Source organism: Astyanax mexicanus, chromosome 7 (genome assembly GCF_023375975.1).
Source record: "Astyanax mexicanus isolate ESR-SI-001 chromosome 7, AstMex3_surface, whole genome shotgun sequence".
Classification (NCBI taxonomy): domain Eukaryota; kingdom Metazoa; phylum Chordata; class Actinopteri; order Characiformes; family Acestrorhamphidae; genus Astyanax; species Astyanax mexicanus.
Genome location: NC_064414.1, coordinates 49050303 through 49064624, shown reverse-complemented (window position 1 = coordinate 49064624; position 14322 = coordinate 49050303). Strand labels below are relative to the sequence as shown.

At 37.9% G+C, this 14322-nt stretch overlaps 1 protein-coding gene across 1 annotated transcript in view; it reads left to right on the top strand.

The window, feature by feature from the left end:
- The window catches only part of frem3 (Fras1 related extracellular matrix 3), a 64492-nt gene that overhangs the window by 44109 nt on the left and 6061 nt on the right, over positions 1 to 14322 (top strand). The window contains exons 11-20 of the mRNA XM_049481362.1: positions 150 to 332; positions 1748 to 1878; positions 4731 to 4889; positions 6335 to 6638; positions 8456 to 8587; positions 8749 to 9080; positions 10536 to 10728; positions 11599 to 11703; positions 13145 to 13272; positions 13540 to 13674. Of these exons, the coding sequence (XP_049337319.1) occupies positions 150 to 332; positions 1748 to 1878; positions 4731 to 4889; positions 6335 to 6638; positions 8456 to 8587; positions 8749 to 9080; positions 10536 to 10728; positions 11599 to 11703; positions 13145 to 13272; positions 13540 to 13674 (1802 nt within the window). The remainder of the gene's footprint in view (positions 1 to 149; positions 333 to 1747; positions 1879 to 4730; positions 4890 to 6334; positions 6639 to 8455; positions 8588 to 8748; positions 9081 to 10535; positions 10729 to 11598; positions 11704 to 13144; positions 13273 to 13539; positions 13675 to 14322) is intronic.

Here is a 14322-nt window from a genome sequence, read left to right as displayed (position 1 = left end):
ACTTTATTTTTCTAGAATATTAAAACATAAAAAGAAACACTAAACCTATGAGTTCACTATTTGTTCTGTCACACAGCAGATGTTCAGCTATGTTCTAACCTCAAAAAGTTCTAGATTTATTCTAATCTCAGTGTGTGTTCTTCCTTCAGAGTCCATCATAAGGTTCTCTGAGATTAAGTACAGTGTGAAGGAACCACAGGCTCCCGGGGAGATCGCCGTGGTGAAGATCCCCGTCCTCCGCCTGGGAGACACCTCCAAGGTTTCTGTGGTGAGGGTTCACACTAAAGACGGCTCTGCAACCTCTGGAGAGGATTACAACCCCCTATCACAAGGTCAGCAAATACAGCAGGACACATTCATTCACATCAACATATACCAACATAGCAACACCTTATCACCCAATGAGTTAGCATGGTAAACACCTATTGACATCTTAGCAACCAAGCTCTATACCACACCAACCACCTAGCAAGCCCCTAGCAACACTTTAGCAAACACCTAGCAATACCTTAGTGATCAACATCTTTTGTATCTTATAAACCAACCAATTCACATAACAAGCTAGCAACTTAGACTGTCAATATCTTTGAAAACCACCTAGCAACACCTTTGTAACCAACATATTAAGTATAGCCACGCTTTTTGAACCACCTACCAACACCTTCTCAACCACCAACCCACACCTTAGCAAACACTTAGCCACACCTGCTTAACCAACAAGTTAAGTATAGCAACACCTTTTCACCCAATCAGTTAGCATAGTACACACCTAGTGACATATTTGCAACCAGTCTCTATACCACACCAACCACCTAGCAAGCTCCTAGCAACACTTTAGCAAACACCTAGCAATACCTTAGCAATCCACATCTTAATTATCTCCAATTCGCATAGAAACAACCTAGCGACTGTCAACACCTTGGCAACCACCTAGCAACACCTTAGTAACCAACATATTAAGCAGAGCCACAATTTATGAACCTCCTAAAAACAACTGCAACAACCAACCATGTAGCATTTTAATCACCTAGCAATACCTAAGCAACCACATTCTATACCATAGCCACACCTTAGCAACCATCTTGCAATAGCATTTTAACATCTTAAGTATAACAACACCATTGCAAACATCTCCAAGCACATTATCATCCAACCAATTAACATAGTAAACACCTATTGACATCTTAGCAACCAACAGCTATATCACATCAACCACCTAGCAAGCCCCTAGCAACACTTTAGCAAACTCATTGCAATACCTTAGCAAGCAACAACATCTTATCATCTTATAAACCAACCAATTCGTATTGTAACAACCTAGCAGCACCTGAGCAACCTAGACTTTGTCAAAAACCTTAGCAACCACCTAGCAACACCATAATAACCAACATATTAAGTCTAGCCACAAGTTATGAACCACTTACCAACCACTGCACAACCAACCATGTAGTATTGTAACAACCTAGCAACACTTAATGACACCTAAATCACACCAACCACCAAGCAAGCCCTTAGCAACACCTTAGCCAACACATAGTAATGCCTTACCAAACAATACCCTATCCACCTTAACCAAACCACTTAGCATAGTAACCATCTAGCCACATTCTAGCAACCAACAGCAATACCATAGACACATCTTAGAAACTAACAGCGATACCACAGCAACACTGCCAAGCTATAACCGCACTCACAGTTTCTGTAGTTGAAATATATATTAATGATTATATATGTGCGTGTGCTGCAGACGTGGAGTTTAAGGAAGGCGAGACGGAACACGTGGTGGAGGTGCAGGTTCTGTATGATGGACAGAGGGAGATCCGGGAAGCCTTCACCGTCCATCTGAAGCCCGACGAGTACATGGTGGCCGAGACACAGGTCAGAGGTCGTCTACTGCAGAAATATCCACCCTGACACCGTGACACACACACACACACACACACACACACACACACACATTCACACACATTCATACACACTCACAGAGTAACATGCCTTTACCTCACCGGCTAAAATAGCCCCACGGCAGCTGCCTCTGTCAGCAGGGGTCAGTGTGTGTCTCCGCCGAGGCGGCCGATGTCTCGCTGTGTGCTGAGGGTAATGTCTCTCAGAGGACACACTGACCTATAAACAGCACTGAGTCTCAGGATGTGTGTAACCGTACAATTAACAGGTCGGCACACTTTAAAGTGAGGCTTTATATAGTCATGAAGCAGCTTGTTCACAAGAGACACAGGTGCATCTCAGAAAATTTTAATATTATATATATACAGTCATATGAAAAAGTTTGGGCACCCCTATTAATCTTAATAATTTTTTGTTCTAAATATTTGGGTTTTTGCAACAGCCATTTCAGTTTGATATATCTAATAACTGATGGACACAGTAATATTTCAGGATTGAAATGAGGTTTATTGTACTAACAGAAAATGTGCAATATGCATTAAACCAAAATTTGAACCTTGCAAAAATATGGGCACCCTTATTATTTTATTCATTTGAATACTCCTAACTACTTCTTACTGACTTACTGAAGCACAAAATTGGTTTGTTAACCTCATTGAGCTTTGAACTTCATAGCCAGGTGTATCCAATCATGAGAAAAGGTATTTAAGGTGGCCAATTGCAAGTTGTTCTCCTATTTGAATCTCCTCTGAAGAGTGGCATCATGGGCTCATCAAAACAACTCTCAAATGATCTAAAAACAAAGATTGTTGAACATAGCTGTTCAGGGGAAGGATACAAAAAGTTGTCTCAGAGATTTCTTGTTCTTGTTAAGCCCAGAAGTGGCAGGCCAAGAAAAATATCAGAAAGGCAGAGAAGAAGAATGGTGAGAACAGTCAAGGACAATCCACAGAACACCTCCAAAGAGCTGCAGCATCATCTTGCTGCAGATGGTGTCACTGTGTATCGCTCAACAATACAGCGCACTTTGCAGAAGGAGAAGCTGTATGGGAGAGTGATGCGAAAGAAGCCATTTCTGCAAGCACGCCACAAACAGAGTCGCCTGAGGTATGCTTTTGCATAATGAGAATATATATTTTGCATAATAAGAAATGTCTTCTTTCGCATGACTCTCCCATACAGCTTCTCCTTGTGTAAAGTGTGCTGTATTGTTGAGCGATGCACAGTGACACCATCTGCAGCAAGATGATGCTGCAGCTCTTTGGAGGTGGTCTGTGGATTGTGCTTGACTGTTCTCACCATTCTTCTTCTCTGCCTTTCTGATATCTTTCTTGGCCTGCCACTTCTGGGCTAAATACCTTTTCTCATGATTGGATACACCTGGCTATGAAGTTCAAAGCTCAATGAGGTTACCAAACCAATTTTGTGCTTCGGTAAGTCAGTAAAAAGTAGTTAGGAGTATTCAAATCAATAAAATGATAAGGGTGCCCATACTTTTGCACCAGTCAAATTTTGGTTTAATGCATATTGCACATTTTCTCCATCAAAGTTCTCAGCAGAGAGAATCATGAAGTGCTGTAAGATTTTGTGGGAAAACAAAAATGCACTGACTTTAGACTTGATAATCAGTGATGGTTAAAGCACTTCATGCTTCCCTCTGCTGATGCAGATTTCATTTTCCAGCAGGATTTGGCACACTGCCCACACTGCCAAAAGAACCAGTTGGTCTTATATAATACTCTAATTTTCTGAGACACTGATTTTTGGGTTTTCATTGGCTGTAAGCCATAATCATCAACAATAAAATAAATAAACGCTTAAAATAGATCACTCTGTGTTTAATACATCTATATAATATATGAGTTTCACATTTTAAACTGAATTAATAAGTAAAGTAACTCTGGTATTCAATGGTCTTTAATTTTTTAACATGCACCTGTATTTTCTGCAATAACCAGGTTCAAAAAGAACATGCTTTGGGTCACTATGTCAGATTCCAATTCACTCTAAACATAAAGGCCCTTTCACAATGAGTACAATTTTTAATATAGTGGAAACCTCACAACGAGTTTGCCTTCTATGATCTGTAAACATTATTAAATGTATTCCTCTATTGAATTAATACCATTACTCCTGTTTCTCTGCTCATTGTCTGCATTTCAGCTTTCTTTACTTTCCTCCTACACATGAGTTCTGATTAACTAGAGAAGCTATAGTTCAAGCTCCTTTAAATATTTTCCTTAGTCTTTGCATTTGTATATTCATTGTATATAATTGATCAGCTCTGAGCAAGATCAGCTGTTCTGTTGGCGTATTAATGCTCGTTTGTTTGGTCAGCAACCCTGAAAACGGAGCTCTATTGCTTAACAGATTGCTCTGATTGGACAGCCTGCATCTTATAATGCAATAAAAATCAAACAGTTTCCAAATAAAGAATTTTACGCAGCATCAAAGTCTGTATAGTGAATTTCCCACCTGTTACGCAACTTTTGTTATAGCAGAAAAAACAGACAGGCTGAAAACAGCATTGACCTAGACTATGTTGCTATGCTAACATTAGCTCTCTTAGCTCTGTTACACAGCAAAAACACTTGACCTTTCACACACATGCAAAATAAATATTATTAGTAATGAAAAACACATTCGTGCCAATCACTGTGTGCCAACAGCTTGTCTAGCAACAGATGAACAGGCCAAATAAATATAATATGTTAATTTCTTCTAAATCAGTTCTAAAACAGAATCAGGATTTTATCTGATACTGTGTTGAGTTTTTGAGATGATAGTGCTGATGATAGTTTTTTCTCTGGTTTGTTCCTCTACAGATGAGTAAAGCTATAGTGTATATCGAGGAGATGGACAGTGTAGCTGACGTCACCTTCCCAGCAGTCCCTCAGGTGGTGTCTCTGCTCATGTATGATGATACGATTCGGGTAAAGGAGCACCCGCACCCTCCAACTGGGTACCCGGTAGTGTGTGTGACGGTGAGTTATTCCACATGCTTCCATATTGTCCAAGCATCCATTCAGTTTCCTTATTAATTATATAATAATATGTTTTTTCTTTTTTAAGTAATATTGATATCTTAATAGAAAAGATACCATACAAAGGAAGACTAATTTCAGTTTTATTCACAATTCGAAATCTAAAATAAGTCTTTTTAACATGGCTAACAACAATACAGCCTTTCCTGTGGCAGACTTTGTTCATGACTACATTTACAAAATCTTAACATGATTTAAATAAGTAAGTTATTCTGGATAACACCTCAGCAACCTATATCTGCTATATCTGTAAGAAAGCAGAATTTCTCACCAGCCACGAGCATGCTGCAGTGGAAAAGTGCTGGTCCAAAGATATGGGCCAAAAAAAAATCCATGTCCCAGAATTCCCTTGACCAGGCTAAGCTGTGGTACACAGTATACAGTAAAAGCCCTAGTCAACCCACACATCTCTGTCGCACCTTTGTAGAGGGGTGACAGGTAACAGTGGGTAATTAGACAGGACAAGGTTGCGACTTCCCATAAACAATATACATATTAATAAATAAATATATCTAAACTAATAAAAAAAATAAAAATGGTATATGAGTCCATTTTCCCCTACCACACCTTAATAATATCATAGCAACCCCTAACAACACTCTAGCAACATTTTAGCGAATGCTTAGAACACTTTTGCAGCCAACCTATTAGGCTATCAGAGCAACCCCCTAGCGACACCTTGGCAACTAACAGCTCAGGTACAGCAACACCTCAGCAACCACCTTACAATACCATAGTCGGTCAAAAACTGTAAAATAAAATTAAAAATTCTCTACTGAAAGATGAATTTATTCCACCATTATTGGGTTTCAGATTCTTGTTAATAAAATTCTTAATAAAAAGCCAGCTTATGATTAACCCTATTGAGACCCAGCATTCTTATATGAGGGACATTACATTTCTGCTTCTCTGCACTAAGATACTACATTTTTAAGAACCTAGACCCTTAGACCTCATATGGAGACACTGCCCGTACCATGTAGTACTCACATGACAGCATTACACTCACTTGTTTAAAAACATTAGGGTGGGAATCCCAGTCAAAGGTTTCTACAGCCAGTCCAGACAGAAACATAGGCCAGGTCACTTTTTTCCTTTAAATTCTATGTTTAAAACTAGTTTATTTACTTACTAAAGAAAGTTTGATCTTAAAATGTGAAAGGATCACTTCTAAATGCTAAAATAAACTACTGTCCCCAAGGAAGTCCTCTACAAAGTTCAGTTTTTATACTTGAAAGGTCCTACTAAATCTCAAATAGCTCTGAGAAATTAAAAAAATGCACACCAAGACTAAGTTCGGGTCTCAGTAATGATAAAGTCTCTTAATTTATCCAGGTGCTTAATGGCTGTTTAATTTTTTTTTACTCACCCCTCTATCTCTCCAGGCCTGCAACCCCAAATATTCAGAGTTCGACAAGACTGGCTCCATCTGCGCAGTGGAGAACATTAACGACACTCTCACTCAGTACCGCTGGCTCGTCAGCGCCCCCAGTGGGCCAGACGGCGTCACCAGCCCTATGCGTGAGGTGGACACCAACACCTTCTTCACCAACACCAAGTCCATCACGCTGGACTCCATCTACTTCCAGGCGGGTTCACGGGTACAGTGTGCTGCCAGGGCCTTTAACGCCAACGGAGACGCAGGCCTGGAGCTCAGCTCTTCTATTGTGATCATCAGCCGAGAAGAGGGTGAGACTCGATTAATGTAAAAATCAAGGTTCTATTATTCTAATAATGCACAGTCATAAAACTTGTTGTTAAGTTGGGCTTTCTAAAAGGGTTCAATCATTACAGTCCACCTTAATCTCACATCCGTCCCAGCTAGACCCCATATACAGTGTACAGTTTATCCAGATAGGGCCCAGGTTTAATCCATCATGGTATATAGGAGACCCATATAGGCCCCACATGGGCATATTATCTACAAACCGGATTTCAATAAAGCTGGGACGCTAAACAAATTGTGAATAAAAACTGAATGCAATGATGTGGAGATGGCAAATGTCAATATTTTGTTCAGAGTAGAACACAAATCACAGATCAAAAGTTTAAACTGAGAGAATGTATCAATTTAAGGAAAAAATATGTTGTTTCAAAATGTCATGGCATCAACAAATCCCCCAAAAATTGGGAAAAGGCCATTTTCACCACTGTGTGGCATCCCCCCTTCTTCTTACAACACTCAACAGATGTCTGGGGACAGAGGAGACCAGTTTCTCAAGTTTAGGAATAGGAATGCTCTGTGGAGCTTGCTTAGAAATTACTTCCTCTTTGCACTGTAGAGTTTTAGCTGGCAACGGCGGATGGCATGGTGGATTGTGTTCACTGGCAATGCTTTCTGGAAGTATTTCTGAGTGGCATTCCTGTTTGAGGTGCAGTGATGTTTGAGGGCTCCGAGAACACAGGGCATCCAGTAGAGTTTTATGGCTTTGACCCTTACACACAGCGATTGTTCCAGATTCTCTGAAGCTTTTGATGATGTTATGCACGGTTGATGATGATAACTTAAAAGTCTTTGCTATTTTACGCTGGGTAACACCATTCTGGTACTGCTGCATCTTTCTGCGCAACAATGGTGGAATTGGTGACCCTCTTACCATTTTGGTTTCTGAGAGACACTGACACTCTGAGAAGCTCTTTTTATACCCAATCATGTTGTCAATTGTCAAATATTGACATTTGCCATCTCCACATCATTGCATTCAGTTTTTATTCACAATTTGTTTAGTGTCCCAACGTTTTTGGAATCCGGTTTGTAGGTATGTACTGTATCATACTTTATTAAAAGTACAATTTTGACAAATTGTGAAGTGTTTTTCTAGGTATGTATGAACACAGGAATTGTGGTCAATGCTCATGATCCAATTTCTATGTGCATATGAATCAGGTCCTATCATGGTAAATGTGTGTTTGCAATAATGATATTTGGGTCATTTTTTTGGGTCATTTTTTAAACATGTAAAAAATTGACTGATGATTGAATGTAACAGATAGGGCTTCTGGACATTTTAAACTAGATTAATTAACACCTATAGTATTAAATATATATACTGTATATATATATTATTTATAGATTTAAAATTGCAATATATATTGTATTTATTGTAATATGTAATATATCTTATATATATATATATATATATATATATATATATATATGATATTTTAATTTCTGTCGTAGTGCGGGTTAGAGGTGGGCGATATGTCCTTAAAATAATTTAATGATATTGCATGGTAATTTTGCGATAATGATACTTTTGGCAATATTACAAAACATTGAAAATATTGAAAAAATATATATTTGCATTAAATCTGAACATTTAAAAAAGTTGTTACTTTGGAATGTGCTTTTTTCAACAGCAATTTGTAGCATCTCACAAGATCAAACACATGAAAATATCAAATGCATGAATAAAATGATACTATTTATCTTTTTTATTTAGTAGATCAAAAGGAATCTGAATGAATTCTGCATTTGATTGTTGATGTGTTGTTTTTATCTGCAGGTCTTTGTCAGCCCCGTATTGCTGGTACTGTTGGAGCAGAACCCTTCTCAGCGAAAATCCGCTACACTGGTCCAGACGACCCAGACTACCCCAACCTCATCAAACTCACCATCACTATGCCACACATGGACGGTGAGTATCACCCTTTCACAACTGTATGTGTTGTGTTAAAATTGAAAAATGGCCACTGGACTGAAAAAAAAAAAAAAAAAAAATATATATATATATATATATATATATATATATATATATATATATATATATATATATATATTCCCTCCCTCTCATATCAGGCATGCTGCCAGTAATCTCCACCCGTCCCCTCTCTAACTTCGAGCTGACCCTGAGTCCGGATGGAACTCGGGTGGGGAACCATCGCTGCTCCAACCTGCTGGACTTCAACGAGATCCAGACAGGCCACGGCTTCATCACAGATGCCACCAAGAACCCAGAGATCATCGGAGAGACGTCTCCGTACCAGTACAGCGTGGCCATGCGGAGCGCCAACTCTCTGCGCTTCTACCGCAACCTCAACCTGGAGGCCTGTCTGTGGGAGTTCAGCAGCTACTACGACATGTCCGAGCTGCTCAACAAATGTGGGGGATCCATCGGGACAGATGGACAGGTGAGAAAAGCTGTGGGACTAATACAACGTACAGTTGCAAGAAAAAGTATGTGAACTCTTTGGACTTACTTGGATTTCTGCATAAATTGGTCATTAAATGTGTTCTAATCTTCATGTAAGTCACAACAATAGACTTTAAAATTATATGTTTGCATGGTTTTATTGAACACAACTTGTTAACATTCACAGTTCAGGGTGGAAAAAGTATGTCAATCTTTGGATTTAAAAACTGGTTGATCCTCCTTTGGCAGCAAAAACCTCAACCAAACGTTTCCTATAGTAGCAAATCAGACCTGCATAACCGTCAGGAGGAATTTTGGACCATTTCTTTTCACAAAACTGTTTCAGTTCAGCTATAATATTCTTGGGATATTTGGTTCTAAGTTTTCCTGCAAAATGTCTTGGTAAACTTGGGAATTAATTATTTTTTTAATAGCAATCCTTCCAGACCCTGAGGCAGCAAAGCAGCCCCAAACCATGATGCCCCCTCCACCATGTTTCACAGTTGATTGATGATGGTGTGCTGTGCCTTTTTTCTCCACACATAGCGATGTGTGTTCCTTTTCCAAACAACCTAAATTTGGTTTCATTTATCCACGGTATATTTAGCCAGAAGTGCTGTGAAATATCCAGGTGCTTTTTTTCAAACGTCAAACGTGCAGCAAAGAGTTTTTTTGGACAGCAGTGGCTTCCACTGTGTTGTTCTCCCATGAACTCCATTCTTGTTTAATGTTTTCCTCATTGTAGATTTGTCAACAAAAATGTTAGCATGTGCCAGAGATTTCTGTAAGTCTTTAGCTGACACTCGCTGTGCTCTTGCAGTCATCTTTACAGGATGACCAGGCCTAGGGAAAGCAGCTTTAACCAACACATCCAATCTCATCACATCCTGGCTCCAATTAGCTCTTAAAAAAGTCATTAGCCTAGGAGTTTACATACTTCCCCCCCCCCCCCCCCCCCCAGTATAAAAGTTAACATGTTGTGTTCAATAGTTAGTTTAAGCAGACTGTGTTTGTCTATTGTTGGGACTTAGATGAAGATCAGAACACATTTAATGAATGCCCTTGCCACTCACCACTAGCACAATGCTGGCTAGTGGGGGTGTCTGTCAGCTGATGTAACAGAAGTGGAGGTTAGTGTTCTCCTGCAAACGTTTTCAGCTGTTTAAAGGTGTTGCATCATTAGCAGCAATACAAAAAGAAGGTGGCTAATGTCTCTGTTCCAAACTGCACAGGAAAGCAGATGGGCTACTGCCTGTAACTGTTCATATACTGTATATTGTGACCTATAAGATGGTTATAAGGGGTTTCTGATAAAATGGACAGAAAGTGGAAGTACAATGAAAGTGTTTTTAATGATGTGACCAGTGAGTGGAAGTGTAATGTAGAGTTTCTCATAAAGTGCCAGTGATTTTTCCTCATTATGTCATGTGTGTTTGTATGTATATTGCTGCAGGTGCTGAACCTGGTCCAGTCCTACGTTACCCTGCGGGTTCCACTCTTCGTCTCTTACGTGTTCCACTCACCTGTAGCTGTTGGGGGCTGGCAGCACTTTGACCTGCAGTCTGAGCTGCGTCTCACTTTTGTATACGACACTGCCATCTTGTGGCAGGATGGCATTGGCAGCCCACCTGAGGCTGAACTACAAGGTAATATATTAGTATTAACACACCCTGCAGGTCTAAAGAAGAGTCAGAGTGACTGACTGAACCTGTAATCATAAATTATTATATATGTATATATATATATATATATATATATATATATATATATATATATATATATATATATATATATATATATATACACATATACATATATACACATATACATATATACACATATATATATATATATATATATATATATATACATAGTTTGCAGATGTATTTCCTATAATATATAATTCAATATAATCATCACAATTAATAGTCATTAAATATAAATAGAATATGTGAAACATATGTCATGTATTTGTTACATTTACATTATATTGAAAATAGTGTGGTGAAAATGAAAATGTCGTGGTGTTAATGTGTTTTTCCCATAATACATCAATTTAATATAAAAAAGTAAACAATTAACATACATATTCCAATGGATTTTTAGTTAGATTAACAACAATGTATTTGGTGATTTTACAGTATATTTCTTAAAATAGATTGTAATTATATATAGAAATATATTAATAACTAAATACATTAAAATATAATTATGTAAATGTACGACATAAAACATTTTACTTATTTCAGTCAATATACTTACAAAAATATATTCATACTATACTTTCTTTATACATATTTTCTATACATTTGTATATATTAAAAATACAGATATATATTCAGATATTGTTGTGGAATCACTGTAAAGAGTATTTTAGAGATTCTTTTAATTTACATCTGATTTATATTGACTACAATATATTATGGGTAATATACAGCAAATTTTACATGCAGAACATGATTTTTTTAGTATGTAATTTAACATATGTTGTGTGTTTTTGTATTTTGCCTTTCTAGGTGCCATGTATCCTACCAGTATGAGGATAAACGAGGAGGGTCGTCTGGTTGTGAATTTTAAGACGGAGGCTCGGTTCCGTGGGCAGTTCGTCATGTCTCACCCAGGTAACGCTCTCTCTCTGTGGGGCAGATTTACAGGACGATGTGCAGAGGGTCATGTTGACAGGTCCCCCTGTAGGACATCTTCCCGTCCCTGATTTATTTAGCTGCTATATCCATCCTGCAACCCAATGACTGTGACCTTCCTGCGGGTCAGAACCAGAGATATTCAATCCGGTCAGCCCCATAGCTCCGCCCAGCGCAGACTGCAGACTGCAGGCGGGAGGATGTGATGGATCATCTCTGAGCTCATGATAGCAATATGCAGTCACTCATCATTAGGAGTATTCAGATTAAGTTAAATGCATTGAGTCGAATTTAGATTTTATTTGAAAGCAGAGCCATTCTGAATCAGTTTCTCTGATTTTACTTTTTATATGTATATGTTTGGGTAAAATGAGCATTGTTGTTTTAATCTATAAAGTACAGACAACATTCCTCCTAAATTTTAAATAATGTAATAATAAAAATTAAAAAATAATGTTTTTTAGTGCTTTTATTTCCAGAAAACAAGAAATGGCTGAAATAACAAAAAAGATGCAGAGCTTTCAGACCTCAAATAATGCAAAGAAAACAAGTTTATATTCATAAAGTTTTAAGAGTTTAGAAATTAATATATGGTGGAATAACGCTGTTTTTTAATCACAGTTTTCATGCATCTTCCACCAGTCTTACATCCTCATCGACTGTCCAGCCCATAACCATATAAGAAAATTGTACTATCAAGAACAGAACATGAAGGACCTTTTTGGGAAAAACCCACCAGGGAAGATTTTAAAGTTTTTAGCAGATCTTAATCTTAAACATCCAATTTGACTCACATGTAGAGGCTTATGTAATATTTGAATCAACTGTACTATATCTACGCATTTAAAACCAAGTGTATGCCACAAATAGCCAAATTTGTGCTGGAGTGGCAATAAAACCCTAACAACCAACCAACCATCCACCAGTCTTACACACTGCTTTTGAATAACTTTATGCCTTTACTCCTGATGCAAAAATCCAAGCAGTTCAGTTTGGTTTGATGGCTTGTGATCATCCATCTTCCTCTTGATTATATTCCGGGTTTTTGGTTTGATAAAATCAAAGACACTCATCATTTTTAAGTGGTCTCTTATTTTTTTCCAGAGCTCTATATTCATTGGGTTTTGTTGCTGTTGGACAAAAACCTTGTCTCTTTTTTCTTTCTTCTGTAAAGTTTCTATTTTGGAGATACAATGCATGACAGTAAGATTTTTTAAATGCTAAAGCAGCAATTATATTATATATCAATAACTACTACTATTATCTGTTTCTTTGCTTAACTATCAATTTAATGGGGTCTGTTATTATAAATATGATTGAACATGTAAACCCATTATTTATCCTTTGGTGTATGAACCTCTGGCTCTATTTATTAAAGTATTTGTTATTAAAGTCATTTCTGTTTGTTTCTGGCCTACAGGAAGCAGCCTGTCGTCCATGGTGATTTGTGCGGATCACCCTGGGCTTACCTTCACTCTCGCTCTGATCCGAACCGAGCCCACGTACAACCAACCAATGCAGCAATGGAGCTTCGTCTCTGACTTTGCTGTGAGTAGATGGCAAGCTGCATAACTGGGATTTGGACAATTCGGCAATCTCTCGATCATGGTTTCATTTTTGTAGCATTTTACTGATATTTCAGATTATTTTTGATAGTCCACGTTTTAAAACTCTAGTCCTGACTCAATATATCATCGAAAACTTTTATTTGAAGTCAATGTAAAATGTCTATTGCAAGACTATTTGAATCATTTCCATGGGTCCAGCTAAAATAACAGATTTGAGTACATTGTTTTTATTTCTGTGTGTGTGTAGGTTCGGGACTACTCCGGCACCTACACAGTGAAGCTGATTCCCTGCAGCGCGTCTCCTAATGGAGAGTTCAGTATTCCACCTGTGTGCCACCCCAGAGAGCCCCTCACCTTCGACATGGACATCCGCTTCCAGCAGGTCAGACCCCAAACCCAACACTCAGAGACTGCTGTTCTGTAGCAGTTACACATTTACAAAAGTCAATAAATTAATCAATTAAATGTTGATCAAGTTTAGCTGTACTATTCACCACACATCAGAAAGATGTTGGGTTCTAACATTGGACAGACGTTTAATATAACTTGACAAAAAACATTGATCTGATGTCAAAACCCAGCATTGCGCTGAAGTTGAATTTTGGTTGGACATCAAAGGCACATATCTGTCAAAATAAAATAATCATTAAGTTAACATTAAGCTACAATGTTTTATAGGCATTGAATTTTGGTTGGACATCAAATTCATATCTGTTCAAACCCAACATCGGGTTGACATCAAGCTCAAATGTTCAGCAGACATTGAATTTGTTTGTCAGAAAGATGTTCGACAGACACAGACACTTCAGTTTTTGAATCTGTTTCTTTGATTTTGCTATTTATAGGTTTATGTTTGAGTAAAATGAACATTGTTGTTTTAGTCTATAAACTACCTGCATCCAGTTTTCATGCATCTTGGTATGTTTTCCTTCACCAGTCGTACATACTGATTTTGGATAATTTTATGTTACTCCTGGTGCCAAAATCTTCATCTTGATTGTATTCCAGAGGTTTTCAATTTGGTAAAATC